The following is a 27,580-nucleotide window of genomic DNA, read 5'->3' on the forward strand; positions in this document are numbered from 1 at the left end:
TGCATCTGCCGATCACAACCTAACCAACACAACGATTGCCACCTCAACATGCTTCACTTCAGACTGTGTCCAGAGACTTCACCTGTGGAATGACAACCCTTCAGCTTCATTACTCGGGTAAGACCTTTCCTTTCATAGTATTCTCTAATTCCATCCCAGGTGGTTCACTTTCTAACAAAGTCCCAAAACCTAGATATACACCAGTTTCTGTGAGAGAGAGCATATATTCACACGTATCCATAAACTACTGCAAAATATATACCTGAAAGCAGAAGTACACTAGAGTTTGCAGTGAGTATCCCCCTAACACTTCCTCTCCACTATTCCAAGCTTTGGGTCCATGATTGCTCAACAATTTGTTTGGCTTTGTATGTTAACTCTCTTTTCAATCACCAGGTTCCAGATGTCATCAGGATGCCGGCCAGGCTTCCCTGGACTGAAGACCCCACCAATGTGTCCTGGAGCTCCGCTTCCCCAGAGACCCACCCTACTAGGGAAAGAGAGAGGCAGACTGGGAGAATGGACCGACCAGTCAACGCCCATATTCAGCAGGGAAGCAATTACAGAAGCCAGACCTTCTACCTTCTGCAATCCACAATGACCCTGGATCCATGCTCCCAGAGGGATAGAGAATAGGAAAGCTATCAGGGGAGGGGGTGGGATATGGAGATTGGGTGGTGGGAATTGTACCCCCCCTACCCTATGGTTTTGTTAATTTATCCTTTCTTAAAATAAATAAGTAAATAAATAATCAGGCGGAGGGTAGATAGCATAATAGTTATGCAAACAGACTCTCATGCCTGAGACTCCAAAGTCCCAGGTTCAATCCCCCACACCACCATAAGCCAGAGCTGAACAGTGCTGTGGTTAAAAAAAACAAAACCAAAACCAAAAACAAACAAAAATAAATAAGCCTTGAAGAGAGAAATCATCTTAAGAGCTGATGGCCAGTCCAGTCTTTTACACTGTCTGGACACTATTCTACAGACAAGCCATTTGCTGGCTTTCTATTCTACCTTCTATAACCCCTTCTCTTTCTTTCTCTACATACACACACACATTGGTTTTTAGACAGAAGACTATTTTCAATTTTTTAAATTTTTGCCTCCAGGGTTATCACTGGGGCTTGGTGCCTGCACTATGAATCCACTGCTCCTGGAGGCGATTTTTCCCATTTAGTTGCCGTTGTAGTTGTAGTGGTTATTGTTGTCATAGCTGTTGCTATCGGATAGGACAGAAAAATCGAGAGAGGAAGGGAAGACAGAGAGGAGGAGAGAAAGACACCTACAGACCTGCTTCACCGCTTGCAAACTGACCCCCTGCAGGTGGGGAACTGGGGGCTCGAGCCAGGATCCTTATGCAGGTCCTTGCATTTTGTGCCATGTGCGCTTAACCTGCTGCTGCGCTACTGCCCAGCTCCTGTATTTTCAAATTCTACCGACTATGTTGTACCTTGGCAGCGCTCTCTTCACTGTATCTTTAAGGGAACTCATCATCTTGAGGAGCCCATTTTAGTGTGTCTATCTGCTCCAAGTGTGTGCCTTCCCTTAATGACGGGACCCATTATTTCCTATGATGACAGTTACATGTAAGTGAGGCTGCATGCTCTCTGGTGTGTCTGAGATTCTGCAGATGCCCAATTTGCCACTTTGCTCTCCAAAGTGTCCGCAGATGTTTGTATACCAGCAGCAACACATTTTAGTAGACATGCCATCGATGCCACCAAACAGACTGGCAGAATGGCAAGTTTAATTGTGAAGTCTCCTTGTTTCTCTTAGAAATCAAAAGCCTATTTCCTGTCACACAGAATTCTACTTAGTAGACTGCTCGCTCATATTCTCCACTCATACTCTTTGGCGACAGACACAGAAGCCCTTTATGAACTGCAGGGCTGAGGATTCACATGTGCTGCATGTCTTTTCTTAAAAGGCCTTCATTATTTCTGTAAGTTCTTTTGTTATCCAAAAACATTTAAAAAAAAAAAAAACAATGTAATTAACGTTATCCTCCTTTTAAAAAGTTTCTCATTTGTCTTTCCTAACAAATATTTTCCTACCCCAAGATTAAAATTTGACCTCTTCTGACTTCTAAATATATTTACACTTAACAATGTAAAATTTATTTTTGGGTATACAACAAGGATGTTTTTCCTATGTATATTGGTTGTTGCTGAAAAATTATTCAATTAAATTTCATCTCAGTCAGGTCTTTTCCGCTTTTTTGGAATTCTCACCAATTCTAAAATGTTAACTAAATACGAAAAACCAAATAAAAATGAAAAATTAAGTATTAACTTGAAATAAAACTTTAACAGGAAACCAGAAGAATAATGACTGTTTATGTTGACAATTTGGTGGCTGAGTTATTTTCCCAGAATAATGATAGGTGAGAGAGAGAGATTTAAGCATGTAAGTAACTAAAATTCATACTCTAAAATCCTACTCTTAAATCTCTGAGATTAAAAGCTGTTGCTAAAAATGGTAGTAAGATTTTGATGGATGTGCTAATTAGAGGGAAAGTATATACAGTGAATTTTATTTTGCTCATTTCCTTCATATGAACAGAAATGGAGGAGGATTTTTTAAATAAATACTGCAGAATATAGAAAGTAGGATAAAATCTGGAAGGCAGAGAGTATTAAGTTTATCCTCTACTATCTGTGTAATATGGTTTAGGCCTGTGGTCTGGGAGGTGGCGCAGTGGTAAAGCTTTGAACTCTCAAGCATGAGGTCCCAAATTCGATCCCTGGCAGCACATGTACCAGAGTGATGTCTGGTTCTTTCTCTCTCCTCCTATCTTTCTCATAAATAAACAAAATCTTAAAAAAAAATGAAAGAATAAAGTTTAGGCTTTTCAAACTCAAGGATAAAAAATATGTTTATTGAAAACACTGGGCAAAGTAAGTTGGTAAAGAAATGACAGTATCAGGCTCAATTGGTGCTCAATTAATGACACCTACCATAGCTCTGGTGGCAGAAAATAAAGTAATGAAAAGATAATTATTAGGTGCAAGATAGCAGGTGGAGTTTATTCCAGGTAGGCAAAGACAGTTCAAAATCAAGCAGCATAATCTAATTGTTGGGAATACACTATGCTTTACTGATTATAAACAAAAGGAAGGCTGAGCTGTTTGTGTGTATGAGCTTTTGGCTGCTATCAGCACTTGCACAGGTATTTAAGGAGGGGTCTGGCAGAAATGGTCCCCCTGTGAACGATGCAAGTGAACAATGTGAACAACTTGTAAAGCAGGCGAGGAGCCGGGATTCAAACCGGGATCCTTACGCCGGTCCCTGGCTCTAGTCTTTGATCTCTTGCCTATTCTCTGCATCCCAACCAACACCCTGCAGTTTTTAAGAACTCAATAAAGATGCTGATTTTATAAAACTGGCCAAAACCATGAAGGATGATAAATGACATAGTGGGGGTTGTATTGTTAAATGGGAAACTGGGGAATGTTATGCATGTACAAACTATTGTATTTACTGTTGAATGTAAAACATTAATTCCCCAATAAAGAAATAAATTTTTAAAAAAGTTTTTTTTTTTTAAAAAATTGCTCAACAATTTGTTTGGCTTCGTATGTTAACTCTCTTTTCAGTCACCAGGTTCCAGATGTCATCAGGATGCCGGCCTGGCTTCCCTGGACTGAAGACCCCACCAATGTGCCCTGGAGCTCAGCTTCCCCAGAGACCCACCCTACTAGGGAAAGAGAGAGGCAGACTGGGAGTATGGACCGACCAGTCAACACCCATGTTCAGCGGGGAAGCAATGACAGAAGCCAGACCTTCCACCTTCTGCAACCCACAATGACCCTGAGTCCATGCTCCCAGAGGGATAGAGAATGAGAAAGCTATCAGGGGAGGGGTTGGGATATGGAGATTGGGTGGTGGGAACTGTGTGGAGCTGTATCCCTCCTACCCTATGGTTTTGTTAATTAACCCTTTCTTAAATAAAAAAGAAAAAAAATTAATAATATCTGATGTATTAACAGACTGAAGAAATGGTCATTATTTATTGACTAAAATAGGCAGTGCACAAAATATAGGTAATGAAAAAAACTTGCAGCAAATTAACTTGATAACAAAAAATTATTTTAAAAAAATCTATAGTGAGTATTATACTAAATCGTGAAGAGTGTAAGTTTTTACCAACCAGGGACTATGAAAATGGCAAGCATGTTCACCTCACCATTTAAGTTTGACAAGATTGTAGAAGAAAAGATCAGTAGTCCACACTAATATTTCTTTATATTAAAAATTAGTATGCTCAGTATAAGGATCCCGGTTTGAGCCCCTGGCTCCCCTCCACCTTCAGGGGAGTCACTTCACAGGAGGTGAAGCAGGTCTGCAGGTGTCTGTCTTTCTCTCCCCCTCTCTGTCCTCCCCTCCTCTCTCCATTTCTCTTGTCCTATCTAACAAGGATGACATCAATAACAACAACAATAACTATAATAAAACAAGGGCATCAAAAGGGAATGAATATTGATATGTATTTGAAAAAAATTAGTATGCTGAACCAAAAATTAAAACTGATGTATCATTTATAGTTTCTGTAAAGGAAATCAAGTATTTAGGTCCACACTTTAAGTATCTACAAGATTATGTGGTAAAAATCTATAAATAATATTCAATGTTTCAAAGACTCAATATAGTAAATAACAATTTCCTAAAATTATTTACAGGTTTAGTAAATTACCATCAGGACATAATTACCCAGTGAGAGAAATGGTATAAGCCAATACAAACCAATAGCATATGCAATGACCGCAGGCTTTTGCTGGCATTAAAATGTTTCTGCAGTACTTCTCGCACACTTCCATCTTCTGAGAGGCACTGAGGAAAATCAAGAAACAATGCAGCTTAAAACCAAAATGTGATCTTGTGTCTAACTAGCTGATGTGTCAACTTTTTTGCATCAATATTTGATACTTACTCCACTTTACATAGGTACTAGGCTTACTTGTAAAATCGCTATAAATTTCCACTGGGTTTCTTATTTCTTTGTTTTATCCTGCTGCCTCGAAAACTCAAGGCCGAAAAGACAGGACATACTCATCATGCTAGTGAGGTGACCATATTGTTACAGAAGACATGACAGAGAGGACAAGTGCCAGTTTGTATGTCTAAGAGAAAGTTTTGGTGACTGCTTTTCTTTCTTTGTCTCTTTTCTTTTTAACAAGTGTGTTTAGTTGTCAGTTTTACAGTAAAGATAACACACTGTCACTGCTTTACCATAAAGCAAGTTATTATTATTTTTAAAGAGTGAAATATTCTGTTTGTTTCTTAACCAGAGCACTGCTCAGCTTACAGTAGTGCTGGGAATTGAACCTGGGACTTTGGGCCTCAGGCATGAAAGTCTTTTTATATATAACCATTATGCTCTCTCCTCCTCTACAAAGAGTGAAATATTCTGTACAACACCACTTATTGTCTGTAATTAGTACTTAACACTATGTAGCAGTTTTTCCCACTTCTTTCAAAATCAGTACTCATTTATTATTTTTTCCAGTGGATTTACACTTCCTGAGACTGTACCTTACCCATTAACATTTTCATTGATTATTAAAGACACATCTATTCCCATTTCTCTGCCAACTGAAACTTTTTGCCATTACAAATCAAGCTGATTCTTTTTTAATGTTTTATTATCTTTATTTATTTATTGGATTGAGACAGCGAGAAATTAAGGGAAGGGGGTGATAGAGGAGAGAGAGCGAGACACCTGCAGTGCTGCTTCACCACTTGCAAAGCTTTCACACTGCAGGTGGGGGCCGGGGGGCTTGAACCCAAGTCTTTGCTCATTGTACCATGTACTCTCAACCCAGTGCACCACCACACGGCCCCACATAAACTAATTCTTATATGCTGACTTGATATAAAAATGCCTTGCAAAAGGTAGAATGATCACCTGAGGTGTAGGTAAAATTGAGTCCACAGGTTGAGTGAATCTTGAAAATAAAACGGACGTGCCTTTCTATCTAAGATACTCAGAGCTTCAGGAATCCAAGATGGGACCGAAATATTGTAAATAATGTAAGACTGCCAATGAAGATAATATTCAGAGGTATAGGGGGCTGGGTGGTAGTGCACTCGGTTAAGGGCACATAGTACTAAGCACAAGGATCCTTGCGAGGATCTGGGTTCGAGCCCCCGGCTCTCCACCTGCAAAGCAGGTCTACAGGGGTCTCTCTCTCTCTCTCGCTCCCTCCCCCTTCTCAATTTCTCTCGGTCCTTCCAATAAAAATGGAGAAATGGAGAAAATGGCTGGCAGAACAGTGGATTTGTAGTGCCAGCACTGAGCCCCAGTGATAGCCCTGGAGAAAGAAAATATTCGGAGGTGTCATAGTCTAGATTCAACAAGACAAAAGCTGAAGTTACTTCTAAGAACTGGTGGGGGAGGCGGCACTGGATACATAGATGGGGTTGAACCAGATAAATTTGTAAAATAAAGAAAGTTAATTATGACTGAAATTTGGTCATTAGCCAACTATTTTCAAATATAAGCCAGATATAAAACCTCAAGTACTTTTGAGAGAAAAGACAAGATGAAACTTTAATGGTCTTTAAAAAAACATAACTATCTCTTCAAAGAAAAAATACTTGAGTTACCCAAGTATAACTTGCATTACTACAGTGTCATGCCACTATAACATTAGAAACTTTATGCTAATTGATACATTTGTATAATTTAGTTGCTTAGTATAGCAAGAAACTAAATAATTTCCAACATTACTGCTGTTTCAAGTTACCTGAACTTGATGATTCCACTTCTCAGCAAAAATCTTGTTTGAAAATTCTGCAGGTAGAGATAACTGTTCCTTAAATATTTTAATATATTGTGGAAAGCCAAATGAATTCATCAAGTGTATCTGTCGGTGAGAAAATCGTGACTTCACCCTTTTCTCTAACAGTTCTAAAATATCCTGAAAAACAAACAAAAATCTGTGTAAGTTGCACATCAAACACACGTTACCAATTTAAATATTAACTATCACCTATAGTTAGCAATGTTTAGCCTACAATGCACAATTACACTTTAAAAAATATTTGTTAGGCGAACATGATGACCACTACACTATGGAAACTTATAAACTTTAAAAATACTTATTCAAACTCCAGAAGTCTGTTTATACCCTAGGCCTTTTTAGGTAACACAGCAACATAAGTAAGACAGTGACTTGGAAATAAGCAAGTAGAGCTCTAAAAAATATTTTTATGCAAGCTACTTCAAATTAACTTCTTTGAGACAACTGTTATCCTGGTGATATGTGCTATTTTTAACCATGTAATCTCAGCTAATTGTGAATGTTGTTGAATAATTATATGCCACAGTAAAACCAAGAACTTCAGTAAGGAATGTCATACAGCTATGAAGAATTCAGAAAAATTATAATAAATCTCTCAGTTTTAAAGATGGGAATGTAAATATTTTTGTTGTTTTAAGTAACAAAGACTTAAGACACAACTCAGGCAATACAGAAAGTTCCATTTCAGTAAATTAACTATAAATTTAAGCTGAAATCATGCTGAACAGGAAGAACAAAATGCTTAAGAGGAAACTGGCAGAAACAACAGTAAAGACTATCAGTAAATAAATCTGTCTTCCTTTTTATATAGTGGTATTTGAGAGGTGACTTATATTTGCGCTATTAGCCTTACGAAGTTAGGAGTCAAGTTCACTGTTGACTTTGTATAATAAAGAAATTAAGAGATAACTCACATGTTAGTATGTACATGAGACCTAATAAGCAAGACCCCAGGCTTGAGTATGACACTGCTCAAGGGACCATGATGAGACAAGGACACTCTACAGCTGAGAGAACAGTGTAGTGGTCTCTCTTCCTTCCCTCACCACAACATATAACCGAAATAAAAAGAATGAGAACAAAATAGGTGCGACAAAGCCCAGAAACACAGATTTCCAAATAACTAAATTGGGGGGGGGGGGGGCTGAGAGATGGTTCAATGGGTAGATTACAAACACCACCGTGTGCAAGGCCCTGGGTTTGAACCCTGGGAACACTATGGGGACCCATCAGTGATGGAGAACTGCTTTGGTGTCTCTCCCTCTGGACACAGAATAAATACATAAAGCCTGCTGACTTTCATAATAGGATAAGGACATGATACTGTAGGAGCCAGGTGGTGTCAAACTAGGTTAAGCGCAAGGACCAGAGCAAGGATCCGGGTTCGAGCCTCTGGCTTCCCATCTGCAGGGAGATCATTTCCCAAGCAGTGAAGTAAGTCTGCAGGTGTTTAGTTCTCTCTCTCCCTCTCTTCTCTCAATTTCTCCTGTCCTATCTAATAAACTTGAGAAAATAGCTGCTAGGAACAGTGAATTTGTAGTGTATAGGAAGAGCCCAGAAGTAATCCTGGAAGGAAAAAGAAAGAAAGAAAGAAAGAAAGAAAGAAAGAAAGAAAGAAAGAAAGAAAGAAAGAGAGAAAGAAAGAGAATGATGCCACAAAAAAAAAGTAAAGTGATCAAAAGAAATTGTGGTCATGTTGGGTAGGCACACAGGAAAGACTCCTATCTTGAGGGAAGGAGTGGAAATGTGGAATAAAATTTGGAAATCTTTTTATAGCTTCAAGAAACATACAGTGTCAAGATACAAGAATTAAGACAGAAAGTAGCTAAGTGCAGAGACAGAAGCATACATTTATTTCTCCTAAGAAGCAGTTCCAGGATTTCTCCTACAGGAGAGAGAGGAAGGACACTCGTGTTCATTCCCTATGAAGATGAGCATCTAGCAACATAAAGATATTGAGTGACTGAGCAGTCGGAGAAGCGTATGTCGTCTGCACTGCAGCTACGGAACCTTTACTTGCTCATTCGCTGGGTTCATGACATTTGCCTCTGCCATTTCTAAGCAAGAAGTGAATCACTGTTTTAAGATCTTGTGAAAAGACTGATGCTTTAGAAGAAGAGGAATAAACTTAAGTTTATCAAGAAGCGTTATTATGAAACATTCCTTTTTTAAAAAGCTTTTAATTAATTAATTAATTACTTTTATTTTACCAGAGAACTGTTCAACTCTGGCTTAAGGTGGTGCAGAAGATTAAGCCCAAGGCCTTGGAATCTCAGGCATCAAGAGTCTCTCTTTTCATAACCATTATGCTGTCTCCCCTACAGGAAACATTCCTCATTAAATCTAAAGCACTCCAAGAAATCAACTGTAGAAAGGGCAGACTGCTGAAAGATGGCACAATAAAAAATTTCTCTTAAATAAAAAAAAGAGCTGTAAGAAAGGAGAACAAGTAGCAAAGTCTAACATAAGCCATAAACTTGGAATAGAGAAGGAAAAAAAAAGGGAGAAAAATTACAAATGCCTGCCAGTGATAGTATCAAGAAGTAGGTCTTAAATACCAGTTACAACAAGTTCATACTACCAGCCTAAGTAAGGCAAATTCTAAAAGAGTCTCAGTAGCATTGCAAAAATACACAAGATTCAGCATGCAGTCTTCATAAGGAAACACTTTCAAGAATGTGATTAAAATTATACTAAAATCATCCAAGGATCAGTTTGATAGACTTAAATGCTTTCATTTCCAAAGATGAAAACCTAAAGAGTTCTGATAATATCATTGAGTTGACTTCAATTATCTTTCAAATATAGAAAGTTTTAAAGATAAAAGTAGAGACCACTAGCGATAAAAACAGTGATTACTTAACTTTTTCTTTAATTTTTTTTCTTTCTCTTTTTACTTGCTAATGTAAAAACTAGCGTAAACTGAATTCATTCTTTTCTAATGGCAGGAGGAGGTTTTGAGTATATGTGGTAATCATGTTGTATTTTGAAAAGAGACATGAATGCAATAGGCATTTTAAGAAAAGACATTTAAGTGGTCCAGAAGGTGGTGCAGTGAATAAAGCATTGAACTCTCAAGCTTGAGGTACAGAGTTCAATCCCCAGCAGCACACGTACCATAGTGATATCTGATTCTTTCTCTCCTCCTATCTTTCTCATAAATAAATAAATAAATAAAATCTTTAAGAAAAAGAAAAGACAAGACATTTAATTACTTGGATACAGTATTCATGGATACAATGCAGGTTTGAGCTCACCCTGACTTTAGTTTCACTAAAGTGAAACTAAGCTGGAAGTTCTAATGATAACTGAAAACAAAAAGAAAACAAAATGGAAACAATGCCTAGTATAGTAAGCTATGCAAGCAACAGTGTCAGTAAATAAGCTTTAATTTTCCAAATATTACAATTAGCTTTTATAATAGGAAGGAAAACTTACCAATCTGCAAGTAAGACCAATAACTGCTACTGGAGTCTGTGCAGACTGAGAAATGTCAAATAGATTATAAAGGAGTGTTTGGTTTTTATGATGAGCAAAAAGATCAAATTCATCTAAAACGAAAATCACTGGACAACTACTAGTCCGGTCACCTGAAATAAAGTAAGAGTTTTACATTAACAAGTAACTACATCAATTTTTCTTAAACTATTTAATTTCCATTCTAAAAGTTAATTGCAAGAACAATACTGATAATCTACTTTGGATAGGAATTTACTGGCATATGCATAATTATTTAACAAAGCATGGAACAATAACCACAACTTTTTAATTCCCTTCCTTTCTCTCTCTCTCTCTTTAACCTATTTCACCAGTAGGGAAAAATTCAACATGAGTCTATAAACTCATTTTTTCTGATTACAATAATGGAAAGTAACTTAGAGGAATGGTTATTATTTTACAGTTTCAGGATTCACTTGTAAAAACAAATTTTGAGGCTTTAAGATTCATTTGCTAAGACAAATACAAAGAAAGTCTGATGTGAGAGGAAACACATACAGTAACCTAAATAGCACAAAACTACAATGTCTACTCAAAACCTACACAAAAACCCAGATAATAAAGAAATTTAATACATGATAAAGTATAGCATTGTGCATCACTAGGGAAAAGTAGCCTGTTCAACGTAAATCTCTACATCTTACCAAAATAGCCCAACTAATTATCAACTCCAAAGACATGTAGCAGATGAAAACATAACTAACTACAAAACCTGGAAAGAAAATAGTCTTTTCAACAATCTTTTCAGCAGAAAGAAGTAAAATGAATCTTGAGAACATTAAGTACAAAAATTCCTGGGGCAATTATCTTGCCACGTGTGTGGCCAGGTTCAAGGCTAAGTACCACACACACAGTCTCAAGTCAACCCTCTCCTGCTCCCTTTCTCTTTCTTTCTGAATGAGAAAAAGCAGCCTGGAAGCAGTGACATCATGCATGTCCAGCTACATACACAGATACACCACATAAGTATAAGATAAATAACAACAAAATGAAGAACCAACAGGAAAAAAAAAAAGGAACTACAAGTACCAGAAGATATTACAATATGAAATGATTATCGACACTATAAAATTATGCAAATTAAACGGAGGTTGTTTATTTATTTTTCATATTTGATTGGCAAACAGGAAAATGACAGCTGTTTCCTAAATTGTGAAAATGAAAGTCCCTTTAACTATGTTTAGAAACTGAAATATCCAGGTAGACTGGAAATACACACACACACACACACACACAGCCACAAGATTTATCACTGGGCCTCAGTGCCTGCACTACAAATCCACCACTCCTGGTGACCATTCCCTCCCTCCCCACCCTGCTACTTTTCTTTGACAAGACAGAGAGAAATTGAGAGGGGAGGGCCGATCAGTGAGAGGAAGAGAGACCCCTGCAGACCTGCTTTACCACTCTGGAAGTGTGACCCCTGCAGGAAAGAAGCAAAAGGAGCAAAAGGAAAGGAGCTCACATTTGGGTCCCTGTGCACGGTAATATGTGTGCTTAACCAGGTGTGCTACAGAATCATTAAAACGTCAAGTCTTTAAATGAACTACATGTGAGGCACAGAAATAGGGATATAGTTCAGTATTTCTGACAAGAAAAGATGCTCACAATATACCACTAGTAAAGGAAATATACAATTACATATAAAATTACAACTACCAATTACAAAGGTGGCATTCCATTGTACAAGCAAATGGAGATATAAACTCAAAATGTGAACTGGTCTAATCTACTAGTGATCATGACTTTTCATATAGATGTATTTTAATAGTTTTTCTTGGATAAGAGGGGAAATGTGAAGCTAAATATCCTTTGAGAGTATTAAAAATGCTTGTCTTGCCTTTACCTTTTTTTAAAGCTTCCAGAAGAAATGAAAGGTTTTCAGCAAAGCTTCCCTGAATAACAAAAAGATACCATGATTTAGAAATTTAGTGAAATAACGAACATGAAGTCAGATCCATAAACATAGAGAAATTGTGTCTATTTTTTCACTGTAGATTAATTACCCAGATTCTCAAATGAACAGCTCTATGCTTTGAATCTGAAATGTACCAGATAGTGCACAGCACAGAAAAAGACATTACTGTTACATCTAAAATTATGTATTTTATGCAAAAACATTAGTTTTATTTAAAGGTAGTTGTGAAAAACTACCACATATGCACACAGATAACTAAAAACTCTATATCTTTAAAGACATAAAGCTCTTACAAAGTAGACTGAAATTAATTTATACTGCTGAAAAAAAAATGACTGTGAATTTAAATGAGATCCAAAACATAAATGGAGAAAAAATTTGCTAGAATCATGAGGGAGTATAGTAAGAGCATATTAAGGAATACATATACATATATATAGGTCATATCAAATGTGGCTATGATTACTTGGAACATAGCCAAAACATTTTTAGATGAAACTAAAATATTCTTTATAGAAACTAATACAGTAACAGGTGCAACGTCCAGATGTTCCAGAAGGTAGAGGCTGTAATTCAATTAAGTCATCAATTTTCATTTAAAGGAAACTGAAAACTTTCAATTTGAGGAGATAAAAGTTAGAAAACAAGCCCTTCTATTTGTTTCACAATCAAGAGAACAAATCTTTTAAAAAGTTTAATGAATATTCCAAAACATACCTATGAAGTTGCATTTTTAAAATTCTATTTATTATTTGTTGGATAGAGACAAGGGAAAATCAAGAGGGAAGGGGAAAATAGAGGGGGAAAGAGAGAGAAAGAGAAACATCTAGAGCACCGCGTCACCACTCGTGAAGCTTCTCCCCTGCAGGTGGTGTCAGGAGCTTGCCCCTGGGTACTAGCACATGGTCACATGTACACACAGTCAGGGGCATCACTGCCAGGACCTAAGGTTTTTTTAAGTTAAAAGCATTCACTGGACTGAGAACTGAAGCTATTACATGAAGTATGTCTAAGTTTCTGAAGTCTTCTTTTATATAGGTAGTATAATCTACTATAAAAAAATTTAACAATGAAAATCTGAATAAATGCATCCTATTTATGCAACTCTATGACAAGAATCTTGTATATTTCAATTAAAAACTTCTGAATGCCTCACAGCCTTCTATAAATTAAAAAAAAAATAACTTTGCTGGAGTCGGGTGGTAGCGCAGCAGGTTAAGCGAATGTGGCACAAAGCGCAAGGACCGAGAAGGATCCTGGTTTGAGCCCCCGGCTCCCCACCTGCAGGGGAGTCGCTTCACCGGTGGTGAAGCAGGTCTGCAGGTGTCTATCTTTCTCTCCCCCTCTGTGTCTTCCCCTTCTCTCTCGATTTCTCTCTGTCCTATCCAACAAAAACAACATCAATAACAAAAAATGACTACAACAACACTAAAAAAACAAGGACAACAAAAGGGAAAATAAATACCAAAAAAAATTTTTTTTAAAATAGTATTGCTGGGACAGGGAGTGGGGTACCTAGTTGAGTGAACATATGACAGTGTGCAAGGACACAGGTATACGCCCCAGGGTCCCAAGCTGAAGGGGGAAGCTTCACAAGCATTGGAGCAGTGCTGTCAGTGTCACTCCTTGTCTCTCCTCGAGCTCCCCTTTCCCTGTTTCTCTGTCTCTACCTGAAATGAATAAAGTAAATACTCATGCTATATAAACTTTAGTATAAAACCTGTTAGATAAAAGACTAAATGAGGGAGTCAGGCGGTGGCGCAGCGGGTTAAGTGCACATGGTGCGAAGCTCATGGACAGGCGTAAGGATCCCGGTTCGAGCTCCCGGCTCCCCACCTACAGGGGAGTCGCTTCAGAGGCGGTGAAGCAGGTCTGCAGGTGTCTATCTTTCTCTTCTCCTCTTTGTCTTCCCCTCCTCTTTCCATTTCTCTCTGTCCTATCCAACAATGACATCAGTAACAACAATAATAATAACTATGACAACAATAAAAAACAAGGGCAACAAAAGGGAAAATAAATAAATAATTATAATTTAAAAAAAAAGACTAAATGAGACTTACAAAGACTTTGTCTTCCACCACATTTTCCAGGTTTAATTGCCTTGTGATTTCCTTTAGAGCAATCTTATCATTAATCTGCAGCAGTCCTGAAATAAAGCCCATCTTAATTAAAACGAGGAAATGCATTTGATACAACACAGACTTTCTAGTCAAGTAAGTTTTCTAATGCTTTCAATTTTAAACAGAAGAAGTCAAAATCTTGTTAGCTTACAAATCTTTCTTTTTATTTTTTAAATGTGGGAATGAAGACATTAGGGATTCAAAGAACCATCTTTCTCAGGGTTATTTCTATTTTTTTTTTAAACAAACAAACAAACAAAAAAAGCAATGGAACAAAAGAGCTACTTTTTGCCTCCACCACTCCATCACCATAATCCTTTTTTTTTTTTTTTTCCTTTTAAGTTTCTCAGGATTTGGTTTAATGTAAAGCTGTAAACAAGAATCTAGTTTTAAAGTCAAATTACTAGTTTGGAGTTTGAACATACAAGTGACTGTAGCTTAACCATGCAGAGTTCAAACGACTGACACATCATTTCTACTTGGTTAAGGATGGCCTACTTACCATTGAGGTGAACTTGCAATATATTTTCACTCACTTCTTCAACTTCCATTACTTCCTTCAAAGCGTGGTTTATTAACTAAATAATATTAAAACATTGTATCAGAGTTTTCTTTTTAAAAGAAGAACACATTTTGGATTTCAGTATACTCTCAAGTAAATTAAATAAGTTCAACAATGTCTACGATCTTTCTGTCACTCAGTATTGAAGAGCAGCAGAAATAAATTGGAATATGAAATAGCGAACTTTTCCAGGTATCAATGAAGTCACACTAAATAAATGAGTTCAAAGCACCAAAACAGGGTTTTAGTTTAAGAATTAATAACTTCATAAACTGTCAAAACGCCAAAAACAGTTGATTCATCCTTTTCACTGATAAATATTATGCCTTAATAGTTGTTTCCTTTTGTAGGCCTAATAGAAAAAAAAAATAACAGAGGGCTTTATAAAATTATGATGTCACATGAAAGGAAGCCATACATGATAGAAAAAAATTACTACTGACAATGTATATTTTAAAGGAAATGCCCTGTGCTACTTAATCTTAGTTCAATCTACAAACTAAGAAGTTGAGTCAAAGACACAGACAGATGTTCGAATAAAAAAGGCAATGATTTCTGTTGCTACAGATCTTATATGTAACATATATGTTGTATTAATATTAAACATACAATGTTAAATATAATATTTAGAATGTAAGATTAAAACTTACAAAGATGGGCAGTGGCACACCAGGTTGAGCACACACGTTAACACGCACAAAAACCTGGGTTTGAACCACTTCTCCCCACTGCAAAGAGGGGGCATTTCACAAGTGGTGAAGCAGGGTTTCTAGATGTATCTCTCTTTCTTTCTCTCTCTCTCTCTTTATCTCCTTTTCCCCTCCTCTCAATTTTTCTCTGCCCTATCAAATAAAATTTAAAAAAGAGAGAGAGAGAGAGAAGAAAAGGAAATATGGCTGCCAGGGACAATGGATGAACATGCATAGCCATAATGTTTATAGTTTTTTCAGTGTGACAAACTAATTCAACATACAAACCCTATAAACAAACACAAAATTCCCGGAATACGTGAATATTAATAAATTGATTCTACAGTTAATATGCAAAAGCAAAGTATCTAGAATAGCCACAAACAATACTGAAGTATAAAGACCGATGCTATCACATTTCAAATTTAAAATGACTTAAGAAAATGGGATTCAAACACAAAAACCTATTACGGTCAGGAAACGTTAAAAATTCGGAAATATATTCCAATACAGTCAACTGATTTCTTGATGAAGAAAAGATAATGAATAAAGATAAAGTTCAATGAATAAAAGATAGTTTTTATAAACAAATGATTCTGGAGAAATTGGATATGCATATGTAAACATAAATCTAGACACATCTTGCATCATTTACAAAGATGAATTCAAAATGATCCACAAAATAAAATGTAAATGCAAAATTATAAAATACATCTTTTCCCCTTTTTAATTTCTATTTTAGACACTAAGACAGACAAATTGAGAGGGGCAGGGGAGAGAGAGGGAAGAGAAAGATACCTGCAGACGTGATTCACTGCATGTGAAGTGTTCCTCTAGCAGGTGGGGAGCAGGGGCTCAAACCCTGATCCTTGAGCATGGTGATGTGTGCTATCAGTTGGGTGCACCACAACCCAGCCCCCAAGAGTAGCAGCTTTTATAACCAACAGTCTGTAAAATTTTCACACTAAGATAAGGAAATTCTTTTTTATTTTTTTAGCCTCCAGGGTTATTGTTGGGGCTAGGTGCCTGCACTACAAATCCACTGCTCCAGGAGACCATTTTCCCCAATATGTTGGCCTTGTTGTTGTTGTTACTGTTGGATAGGACAGAGAGAAATCAAGAGAGGAGGGGAAGACAGACACTTGGAGACCTGCTTCACTTGTGAACTGCCCCCCCCCCCCTACAGGTGGGGATCTGGGGACTTGAAACAGGATCCTTACAGCAGTCCTTACACTTTGCACCATGTGCGCTTAATAACCTGCTGCGCTACCACCCGGCCCCCAAGATAAAGAAATTCTTTTTAAAAAAAATTTTAATATTTATTTATTTATGTATTTATTCCTTTTGTTGCCCTTGTTGTTTTACTGTTGTTGTTATTGATGTTGTTGTTGGATAGGAAAGAGAGAAATGGAGAGAGGAGGGGAAGACAGAGAGGAGGAGAGAAAGATAGACACCTGCAGACCTGCTTCACCGCTTGTGAAGTGACTCCCCTGCAGGTGGGGAGCCGGGGGCTCAAACAGGGATCCTTACGCCGGTCCTTGCACTTTGCGCCACCAGCGTTGAACCCACTGCGCTACCGCCCAACTCCCAAGATAAAGAAATTCTATGGTGATAGGCAACTAACTCACCTAGCAGACTGCACAACTTACAGTGAGTTAGAAGCTGGGTTCAAGACCCTGACATTAACATGGAAATTTCATGCAAATGTATATGGAAAGCTGCAAGAACCCCTGACAGCAAAGGTGAAGAAGGAAGGAATCAGGAACAAAGAATACAAGAAAAATGAGAACAGACAGCACAGAAACAAAAAGGACCAGACTATTATGCAAATAAACGGAATAGAACAATGCTTTGATCTTGATAACTGAATATACTGTATGATTCTAACCTGGATCAAAAATAAAGAGAAAACATGAACAGGTCAGTTGTTAACAAGGAAAAAAAACAGCAACTAAAATTTTCCCAAAAGTTGTAAGAAAAGCCCAGGATGAGATGGACACATTTACTAGCAAGTTCTATATATCTATCTTTCTCAAACTGCTAAAACAAACAAACCAAAAATGTGAAGTGTGAATGATCCTAAACACACTTTAGCAGGTCAGTAACACCTTGATTAAAAAAAAGAGAGAGAGAGAGGTTCCTGTGCTGAATGAATATGGACCACAGATAAATTAATGGGGTTTACAGTTAGTAGATTCTGCATATATGGTGGCAGTAATACAATTCTGAAAAAAAAAATCTACCTATAAAGAAAATAAATCCACCACATGATCCAGAAATTCCAACTCTAGATTTCTTAAGAATATAAAAAACGTGAATTAAAAGAGAAACATGCACCCATGTTCACTGCAGCAATACCTGTAATAGCAAAGATATGGGAACAACCTAAGTCCTCACAGAAGGATGTCTGCATAAATGTGATGGTTACATATATGAAATACTTCCCAGACAGACAGATAGCCAGTCAGACAAGACAGACAGACATAGGCCAAAATATAGCTCACTCAGATAAATGTTCACCATAATATATATAGGGCCCTGGCTGAACTCTGTGAAAGTTGGAATGGTGCTGTGGTGTGTCTCCTTTCTCTTTCTCTCTCTGCCTTTCACTCTCTTATCTTTCTCTAAAAGAAAGGGTATAGGGAAGTCTGTCAGGAATGGATTAGCACATACACGAGACCCTGAGTTTATTCCCTGGCGCCTCATTAATATCAATAAATAAACAAATAATTAATCTTGTCACTTGTCAACATGGATAGAGCTTGAGAGCATCTAGCTATACTAAGTCAGGAGGAGAAAGGTCAGAGACGAAATTATTTTCAATCAGAAGTGAAATTTAGAAAAAACTAGAAGTTAAAGGAACAAGGAAAAAAAAAAAAGAAAGAAAAACTAAGAACATTTTCAGATTATGGTTTCAGAACTGATGTTACCAAAGGAGATCTAAGTGGAAGCAAAGGTAGCAGGGGTCCCATGGCCCATGGAGGCTGACGTGATGATAGGCACTGAGGAGGTACGAACTCAAACATATACAGCAATGTAAACTGATGTTATCGCCATTTAAAATGAAAATGTAAAAGGCTGTATCTGCTGTGATTTAAAGAAAGGAAAGTATTAATAAGAAACTAATGAAAATACTTTTCAGTGCTTTCTATAAGTATCATCTCAAATGCTAATCAAAGGAAAAAAAAATACTAGAAATCAACTTTTTTTTTTTTTACCATGGTCTTTCCAGATCCTCGAGGTCCAATAATGAGGACAGAGTTACTTTCTCCATGGATAGCAGTTCTTTTAAGAAGCTCAACTACATGTCTGAAATGACATAAATAAACCAACATTGTAAGAAAGGAGAGGTGGTAGAGTCAGGGTCTGCTTAACCTGTCGGCAGGGTATGTGCCTTGTCATGTACACAGCAGTGCCTGTGGCCCAGCACCATAAAAAAGAGCCACCAGAGGAAGCTCTTAACAGATGGTGGCACAAAGAGGTCTCTTTTTCTTGTCTATATCTAAAATTCTAGTATTTAAAAAGGGAAAACTACAAACAACTGTATTTACCGTAGACTAATACTCGCTCTCAAATTAAAAAATAATTTTTTTTAAAAAAAGGGAAAACTGGGGGGGGGGGGGGCTGGGCAGTAGCGCAGCAGGTAAAGCGCACAAGGCACAAAGCGCAGGGACCGGTGCAAGGATCCCAGTTCGAGCCCCCGGCTCCCCACCTGCAGGGGAGTCACTTCACAAGCGGTGAGGCAGATCTGCAGGTGTCTGTCTTTCTCTCCTCCTCTCCGTCTTCTCCACCTCTTTCCATTTCTCTCTGTCCTATACAACAATAACAACCACAACAAGGGCAACAAAATGGGAAAGATAGCCTGTAGGAGCAGTGGATTAGTGGTGCTGGCACTGAGCCCCAGTGATAACCCTAGAGGCCAAAAAAAAAAAAGGAAAACTGGGGGGCGGGGCAGGCGAAGCACAAGGACCAGTGCAAGTATCCTGGGTCCAGCCCTCAGCCTCCCACCTGCATGGGGGTCACCTCACAAGTGGTGAAGCAGGTCTGCAGGTGTCTATATCTCTCCCCCTGTCTTCCCCATCTCTCTCAATTTCATTTATTTTTTTTATTTTTTTTATTTATTTTCCCTTTTGTTGCCCTTGTTGTCTTTTTTTATTGTTGTTGTAGTTATTATTGTTGTTGTTATTGATGTGGTTGTTATTGGATAGGACAGAGAGAAATGGAGAGAGGAGGGGAAGACAGAGGGGGGAGAGAAAGATAGACACCTGCAGACCTGCTTCACCGCCTGTGAAGCGACTCCCCTGCAGGTGGGGAGCCGGAGGCTGGAACCCGGATCCTTATGCCGGTCCTTGCGCTTTGCGCCACCTGCACTTAACCCACTGCGCTACCGCCCAACTCCCTCCTCTCTCAATTTCTCTATGTCCTATCCAACAATGAAGACAATTAACAATGATAATAACAACAATAACAATAAGCAACAAGGGCAACAAAAGGCAAAGAAAAAAAAAGGCCTCCAGGAAAAGTGACTTTGTAGTGTAGGCACTAAGCCCCAGCAATAATCCTGGAGGCAAAGATAAACAAATAAATAAATATAAATTTACAAAAGGCATAACTGGACTAATACAAGGGTTCATATTTTTAAAAATATCAATTTGAAAATGCACAGAAAACAAACATCCCTTTTCATCTTTTCCTCTAAACAGTAGCTAGCATCTGACTTTTGCTCTAAATGTACCATAGCAAAGAAAACTGAAGAGATGGTAGGTCCATACTAATCCTCTATGTTGCTTATTGCTGAGAGGGTGGGTAGGCATAAAACTTTTGGTGGAACTATACTCTATTAATCACAAATAAAAAGATGGGTTTTTAAAAAAAGATACTAATTACCTGGTGACCTCAAGGAGAAACCAAGTAAATTCAAAGTATTTTGGTGTTTAAGATGGAATAAATAACAGGGATAAAAATGGAAAAGAATCTCTCACTTCACAGTTGGTTTTTGAAAATTAGGTGTAAAAAAAGAATTATTTTCGGAAGGCCTGGCGGTAGCACAGCTGGTTAAGCGCACATGGCGTGCAGCGCGCAAGGGCAGATGTAAAGATCTGGGTTTGACTCCTGGGTGTCCCACCTGCAGGGGTGGGGTTCATTTCACAAGCAGCGAAGCAGGTCTGCAGGTATCCTCTCCCCTCTCCCCGTCCTCCCTTCCTCTCTCAATTTCTCTCTGTCCTGTCCAGTAAAATGGGGTGGGGGGAGAATTATTTTCTTTATCAAATAGCAGACTATGCAAAATTGAAAGCTGAAAAGCTTTCTCATTATAGAAATACATTTCTTGCTTTACAATAGTCAATGTGCACACAACGAAAATAGGTTCTTCCTTTATAAAATATTTATTTTTTTTATATAAAAAGCAGGAGGTGTGGGTGGGGGTGCCTGTTAAGAGAAACCACAGCACTGAAGCTTCCTTTAATGCAGTGGGGCAGGCTTGGACCTGCAGCCGCACGTGGCGAAGCAGCACACTATCCAAGTAAACTGTTTCACTTTTTATTTCATTTTAAACATTTCTTTATTAATGAGACAGAACACAAAATAGAACACTTCCAACCTGCATAAAGCAGTTGTTATTTTTTAAAAATAATTTTCTTTTTTTTTTATCTTTATTTATTGATCGGATAGAGACAGTCTGAAATCGAGAGGGAAGGGAGGGATAGAGAAGGTGAGAGACAGAGAGACACCTGCAGCACTGCTTCACCACTTGTGAAGCTTTCCCCCTGCAGGTAGGGTCTGGGGGCTCGAACCTGGGTCCTTGAGCATTGTAACATGTGCGCTCAATCAGATGCGCCACCATCTGGCCTGAGCAGTTTTTTTTTTTTTTTTTTAACTGTAAAAATGTTCACTAAGTTTTTTAAAATATGTGTGACAGTATTTGAAAAGTCTGATCTTCAATCTATCTTCCAGTAAGTATATAATAAAGTTAAACTTACTTATATTGTACTTGAACTCCAAATAGGCTCCCATGTGGGCTCTGATGACAAAATCTTTCACGTAAAATTCTTTGTACCTGATGAAAATTAAATATGAGGAAAATATTACAATGTAATAAAATGTAATGAGGACCCGCATTTATACTTTAGATTGGGATATTAATCAGTCAATTCCCTTTCATATAACTTGTCTTCAACTGTTCTGGCACCATTTTCATGAGCTGTAAAATTAAGCATTCTTTTCTACCATCTCAAGTTTCAGAGAAAGGAGGAGAATTTAGTTATAGGGGCTTGAAAAGGGAGCTAGACTAGGCTGGAGAGAGAGTTCACTGGGCTGCCTGTACTGCTTCAAATGCAGCTCCAGTTAGAGCCCTGCTACTTTCTGTGAGGTGCCAAGGCACAGGAATTAAGATATATCTATGGCCCAGGGTGGTGAAATTATGCATACCTTTGAGAGCCTGGTTCCACAAAAAGAGAAAATGATTTACTTTAGCAACGTTAGTAAGTAAAGAGCTGATCTGTTTTAATTAAAGTGAATTAAAGAACTTCTGTGTATAGTACAATAGCCCAAACACAAAAGTTAGGAGAGAATCTAATAGTTTAATCTACTGGGTTGTTAGAAAAGCCATGGCACTTTTTTTTTTCCATAGAGAAACAGAAAAAATATGTCATTACTTTTTCTGACCACTGACAGTAATGCTCATATACTTTACCTCCCATACTCAACCTCCGGAGACCAGCACATCTAAACTGGCTAGTTTGAGCCCATCTGCACCTATCATAAAAGTCAGGATTCTGAGGAAATCAAATACATTTCTAAGTCCAAAGAGTTATTAAGGAGCAATTAAATACAGAGTACTTGGAATACAATATGCAACTAAAGTAACACACTACTAAAGTCATTCTGACTGTGCAACGCACAGGCCATCCAAGCACTGTTTTAGATGGGCCCTACAGGCAAAATCAAGAAACCTCCAAGAGTATTTTCTCCTTAAAGACTAAAAGCATGGAGCTGATATTTCATGTACCCAAAGAGATAAATCTGATTTCCTTTACTAAGTACCAGAGGCTAAACAAATCAAATTATTCACTGGGAATAACATAAACTTTACTTGTCACTCTACAGGAAGTAGAAAGTTGAAGAGGATCCATGCCACAAAAACCAATTATGTGAATGTTAATGCTGATTATTTCTAGAGGCTGGGAGATGGTTTACCAGGCACAGGGTACACTTCCATATGCCTGAGTACCCAGGTTCCAGTCTCTGGCCTTACCTGCGTAGGAACTTTGTGAAAAGTGTAACACTGTTGTGGTGTCTCCTCTTCCCCTCTCTTTTAAATTAAAATCTTCTATTTATTTATTATTGAATAGAGGCAGAGAGAAACTGAGTGGGGATAGAGAGCAAGATAAGAGACACACTTGTAACCCTGCTTCACTACTTCATGAAGCTTTCCCTCTGCAGGTGGGGACCAGGGGCTTGAACCTGGGCCTTTGAGCACTGCAATGTGTGTGCATAATCAGGGGTGCCACTTGTCATCATTCCCCATCTCTCACTCGCTCAAAAACAAACAAACGCCTGCAGGGAGTAGTGGAATCATGCAGGAGTGGAGTTCCAGTAATAAGTGGCAAAAATAATAATATCCTTTTTACAATCTTATTTTTTATTGTTGTTCTAATTATTATTCTTATTGACGTCGTTGTTGTTGGATAGGACAGAGAGAAATGGGAGAGAGGAGGGGGAGACGGGGCGGGGAGAGAGAGAAAGATAGACACCTGTAGACCTGCTTCACCGCCTGTGAAGCGACTCCCCTGCAGGTGGGGAGCTGGGGGCTTAAACCAGGATCCTTACACCGGTCCTTGCGGTTCGCGTCAACCGCGCTTAAACCACTGTGCTACCACCTGACCCCCTTTTACAATCTTATTTTTTAAAATCATAGAAAGAAGAGACTAAAACCTTATCTGGCAGATCTCTTTTAAAGATTCAGGAAGCTACCTTTAATACATAGAAGTTTTATATAGATCATAGCTTATACATCGAAATGTATAAATGTGCAGAGACTCAAGTAATCATAATGCACATTCCTCTAAGAGATGAGTAGAAATAAAAAAAGTCTATTTCTAAAGTAAGTATTAGCGAGTCATCGACTATATACAACATGTAAGATAATGAATAAGGGAAATGAAGCTATAATGGACAGTCAGAAGCTCAAACATTCAAAAGTGAACTGGGATGGGTGTCCAATACTTGCAGAAATGCACAGAAACTGAAGTAAGCTGTAAAGGGAAAGTTTATGTAAATAATACTGCAGTTAATTGTCTTTTTATAAATAGACATCTTCCTTAAAGTAATTCTTATACAAGAATGCCAACAACACTTAGGTTTTTCCCTGTTTTATACTGGGTTTTACACATACCAGATCATACCACTTTCTTTTTTCTTTCTTTCTGGTTTTTGTTGTTGTTGTTGTTTTTGTTTTGTTTTGTTTTGTGAAGCGACTCCCGTGTGTTTCCAACCAGGAAGAGCTGGAGTTCAGAGCCCTCTTATCCTATCACTTCTCTCCCACTGGGAGTATGGGTCAAGGTTGTGTTGGGGAGTAAAAGGTAGGAGTTCTGGCTTCTGTAACTGCTTCTCTGCCCAGCAGGTATTTTTCAAGTAAGAAATTGACAAACTCGGAGAATACGGGACAAAATCTACCAGCATGAAGTGCTGATGCAGTCCAGAGAAACAGCTAGTTCCAAGGACCAGCACACACTGGCAAAAACTCAATTCTTCTAAGAAAACATATGCATGTGTTGAACCTGAGTCAGGCCCTGGAGGCTTAAAATCTTGAGATCAAACTTGGTTCCTTCTTTACTGGCTGAACAAAACAAACCCAAACACTGGCTTGGTGAGTTTCTGAAGAAATTCTGGTCATATTTTGTTGAGTTACCAAGTGATTTTCATTGCTTTTCCTAGTTGAAACAGGGAGCGAAATGAGACTACTGTCACTCCATGGCCACACTTCCAGACATCCCTTAAAGGCCCAGATGCCCCCTTCTTGAAGCGACTACTTTCAGATTTCTATCATCATGCCTTAGTCTTGCCAGCAATCCTCCAAAGTCATATAGATGAATAATTTATCAAGTTGTCTGAACTTAGGCTTTGTTCTCTTAGTATGTTTTCAGTTTTTTTAAGTAGTAGAAAAATTTATTTGGTGGGCGGTGGGTAGATAGCACAATGGTTTATACAAAGAGATTCTCATGCCTGAGGCTCCAAATTGCCAGGTTCAATCCCCCGCACAACCATCAGCCAGAGCTGAGCAGTGCTCTGGTAATGGAAAAAAAGAAAATTTATTTGGCTTTGGGAGACTTACTTTCACAATGACACAAGCTCCTGACAGGCATAACTAGTGTGATAAATTGTTTTAACTAGGCGTTTACTATGAGACTTTCAGACATTAAATCTGAAAAGCTAACGGGCATCAGAGTTTGCATATATACATCATCACTACCAAAAAGGTAAATTAAACAAAAGAACAAGACTTAATATACTTTGTAACACAATGAATTACAGTTTCTAGTCACAATTCATCCCTATGCCATATTAAATTATTCCTTTTAGTTTATGGTCCATCATATACTTTATAACATTTAAACTTAATGTAAGTTACAAATAACCTGTTCATTATCTTCCACCTTCTATATTATAGTTACCTGTTTTTTTTATCTTATTTTATTTATTAGTGATTTAATAATGATTCACAAGCTATAAGATTACAAGGAAAAAGTTCTACACTGCACCCACCAGCACAGTTCTGTGCCTCTCTACTACCCCTGACTCCGGCTGCCCCCCACAATAACAACCACAGTTCTCACCAACTCTTAGAGAGTTTGGTCACTTTTTCTTTTCTTTTTAAAGTTTGTGTCAATTCCTTATATTTCACATATGAGGAAACTCATCTAAAAGTTGACTTTCACAGTTACCTACCTACCTTGGTTACACTGTTAATTATATTTCTCCCCAAACTGCTCTTTAGTTATACTTCTGATTTTTATTGAGGAGATGTTTTACAGGACTGCTGTTGTATTGTCTCTGGGGTGCAAATTTACATCTGCTTTATATCTAAGTGCTTTTCAGCCACCAGGTTGCAGTTGCTACCATTATACCAACCTGACGTCCCTGGGCAAATGACCTCAGCAAGTCCTGGAACCCACCTTTCCAGAGCCCTACCCCACTAGGGAAGTACAGAAACAATCTAGGGGTATGGATTGACCTGCCAACACCCATATCCAGCAGAGAAGCAATTACAGAAGCCCTAACTCCCACTTTCTGCTCCCCATAATAATTCAGGGTCCATACTCCCAGAGGGATTAAGAATAGGGGACCCTCCAATGGAGGAGATGGGATAGGGAACTCTGGTGGTGGGAACTGTACCCCTCTAATCCTACAATCTTGTCAATCATTCATTGTTAAATCAATTAAAAACAAAACAAACAAACAAAAAACACAGGAATGGAAGATCCAACATGCAGGTCCTAAGCTCCAGCAATACACACTGGCAATACAATAAATAAGTAATGAATAATAAACGCATTCCAAATATTCAAAAATGAAACATGTGACTATGGGAGAGACTCAACTGGAAGAACACCTGCCCTCCATGTGTGAGGGAAGAAACAAGGTCCTATGCATAATACCACAAATGATCCATCATTGCTTTGGTGTTTCTCTCTCATAAAATATATTAATCTGGAAAATTAGAATGTACTGGCTACTTTACTTTCATTCATAATTGTACTGAAGGGGGCCGGGCGGTAGTGCAGCAGGTTAAGTGTACCTGGCTCAAAATTGTACTGAAAGTTCTAGACAGGGTTATGAGGCAATTAAAAAAAAAAAAGCATACAAATTAGAAAAGACATATGTGGGTGACCAAATCTTATTTATAGACAATCCTAAGGAGTAAAACTTGTTATCTACTAGAATAATGAGATCATCAAGGTTGCAGCATATAAGATGATATATAAAAAACAACTGCATTTGGGGCTGGGTGGTGGCGCACCTGGCTGAGGCATGTGCTACAATGCACAGGGATCTGGGTTCGAGCCCCCGGTCCCCACCTGCAGGGGGAAAGCTTTACGACTGGTGAAGCAGGGCTTCAGGTGTCTCTGTCTCTCTCCCTGTCACCCCCTCCTCTTGATTTCTGGCTGTCTCTATCTAATAAATAAATTTAAAAAAATAATAAAAAAACAACTACATTTAGACACACAAGTAATGACCAAATAAAAACTGCAATTAAGAAAACTACAATAGCATCAAAAGGAATAAAATAATTAGTATTCACAAGATAATGTTAAACTAAATTAAAATCAGACCACGGGGCCAGGTTGAGTGCACATGTTACAATAAGCAAGGACCTGGGTTTGAGCCCCCAGTCCCCACCTAGAGGAGGAAAGCTATGTAAGTGGTGAAACAGTGCTGCCGGTGTCTCTGTCTCTTCCTCTCTATCACCCACTTCCTTCTCTATTTCTGGCGGTCTCTATACAATAAATAAAGATAATTTTAAAAAAGTTTTAAATCAGACCACAATTAGAAAGATGTGAGTAAAGTTAGGAGTCCAACTATTATTGTTAAGAATGAAATTAAGTAGCATAAAAACATGCTCCTTTGCAGAACAGAAAGAAAAGACTCTTCTTAAGCAGTAAGGGGGGAATTCATTTTAAGAAGGTGACTGTTTCTCTGAAAATAGGTAGTAGACTTTGAGGAAAAATTAAAATAGATACTCACCTGTGAAAGGCACTCGGCATCTATTAAGTTGTTACTCTTTGCTTTACGACTGCTCATTTCAACCGCTCTTGAAATCCTTAAAAATAGCATGAATATAATAATGACTATTTTGTTTTGTTTTGTTTTATTTATTTATTTACCTCCAGGGTTATTGCTGGGACTCAGTGCCTGCACCATGAATCCACTGCTCCTGGAAGCCACCTTTTGCCCCCTTTTGTTGCCCTTGTTGTTGTAGCCTTGTTGTGG

General features: G+C 38.1%; 1 protein-coding gene across 8 annotated transcripts in view; it reads right to left on the reverse strand.

Moving 5' to 3' along the window:
- ORC4 (origin recognition complex subunit 4) overlaps positions 1 to 27,580 on the reverse strand; it is a 60,874-nt gene that overhangs the window by 12,913 nt on the left and 20,381 nt on the right. For 7 of the 8 annotated variants that reach the window (XR_009546001.1, XM_060178090.1, XM_060178088.1 and 4 more), the window contains exons 2-10: positions 27,335 to 27,410; positions 21,571 to 21,647; positions 18,811 to 18,901; positions 14,844 to 14,919; positions 14,282 to 14,367; positions 12,150 to 12,198; positions 10,244 to 10,395; positions 6,749 to 6,922; positions 4,746 to 4,832 (exon numbers count right to left, since the gene is read on the reverse strand). Coding sequence is in view for 7 of the 8 variants with exons in the window: in XM_060178090.1 (XP_060034073.1) it covers positions 4,746 to 4,832; positions 6,749 to 6,922; positions 10,244 to 10,395; positions 12,150 to 12,198; positions 14,282 to 14,367; positions 14,844 to 14,919; positions 18,811 to 18,901; positions 21,571 to 21,647; positions 27,335 to 27,391 (849 nt within the window). In the remaining variant the exon portion in view is untranslated. Of the gene's footprint in view, positions 1 to 4,745; positions 4,833 to 6,748; positions 6,923 to 10,243; positions 10,396 to 12,149; positions 12,199 to 14,281; positions 14,368 to 14,843; positions 14,920 to 18,810; positions 18,902 to 21,570; positions 21,648 to 27,334; positions 27,411 to 27,580 lie in introns of those variants that run through there. The other variant, XM_060178092.1, reaches the window with a different exon arrangement.

The sequence above is a fragment of the Erinaceus europaeus genome, chromosome 18 (assembly GCF_950295315.1).
Source record: "Erinaceus europaeus chromosome 18, mEriEur2.1, whole genome shotgun sequence".
NCBI classification, from domain to species: Eukaryota; Metazoa; Chordata; class Mammalia; order Eulipotyphla; family Erinaceidae; genus Erinaceus; species Erinaceus europaeus.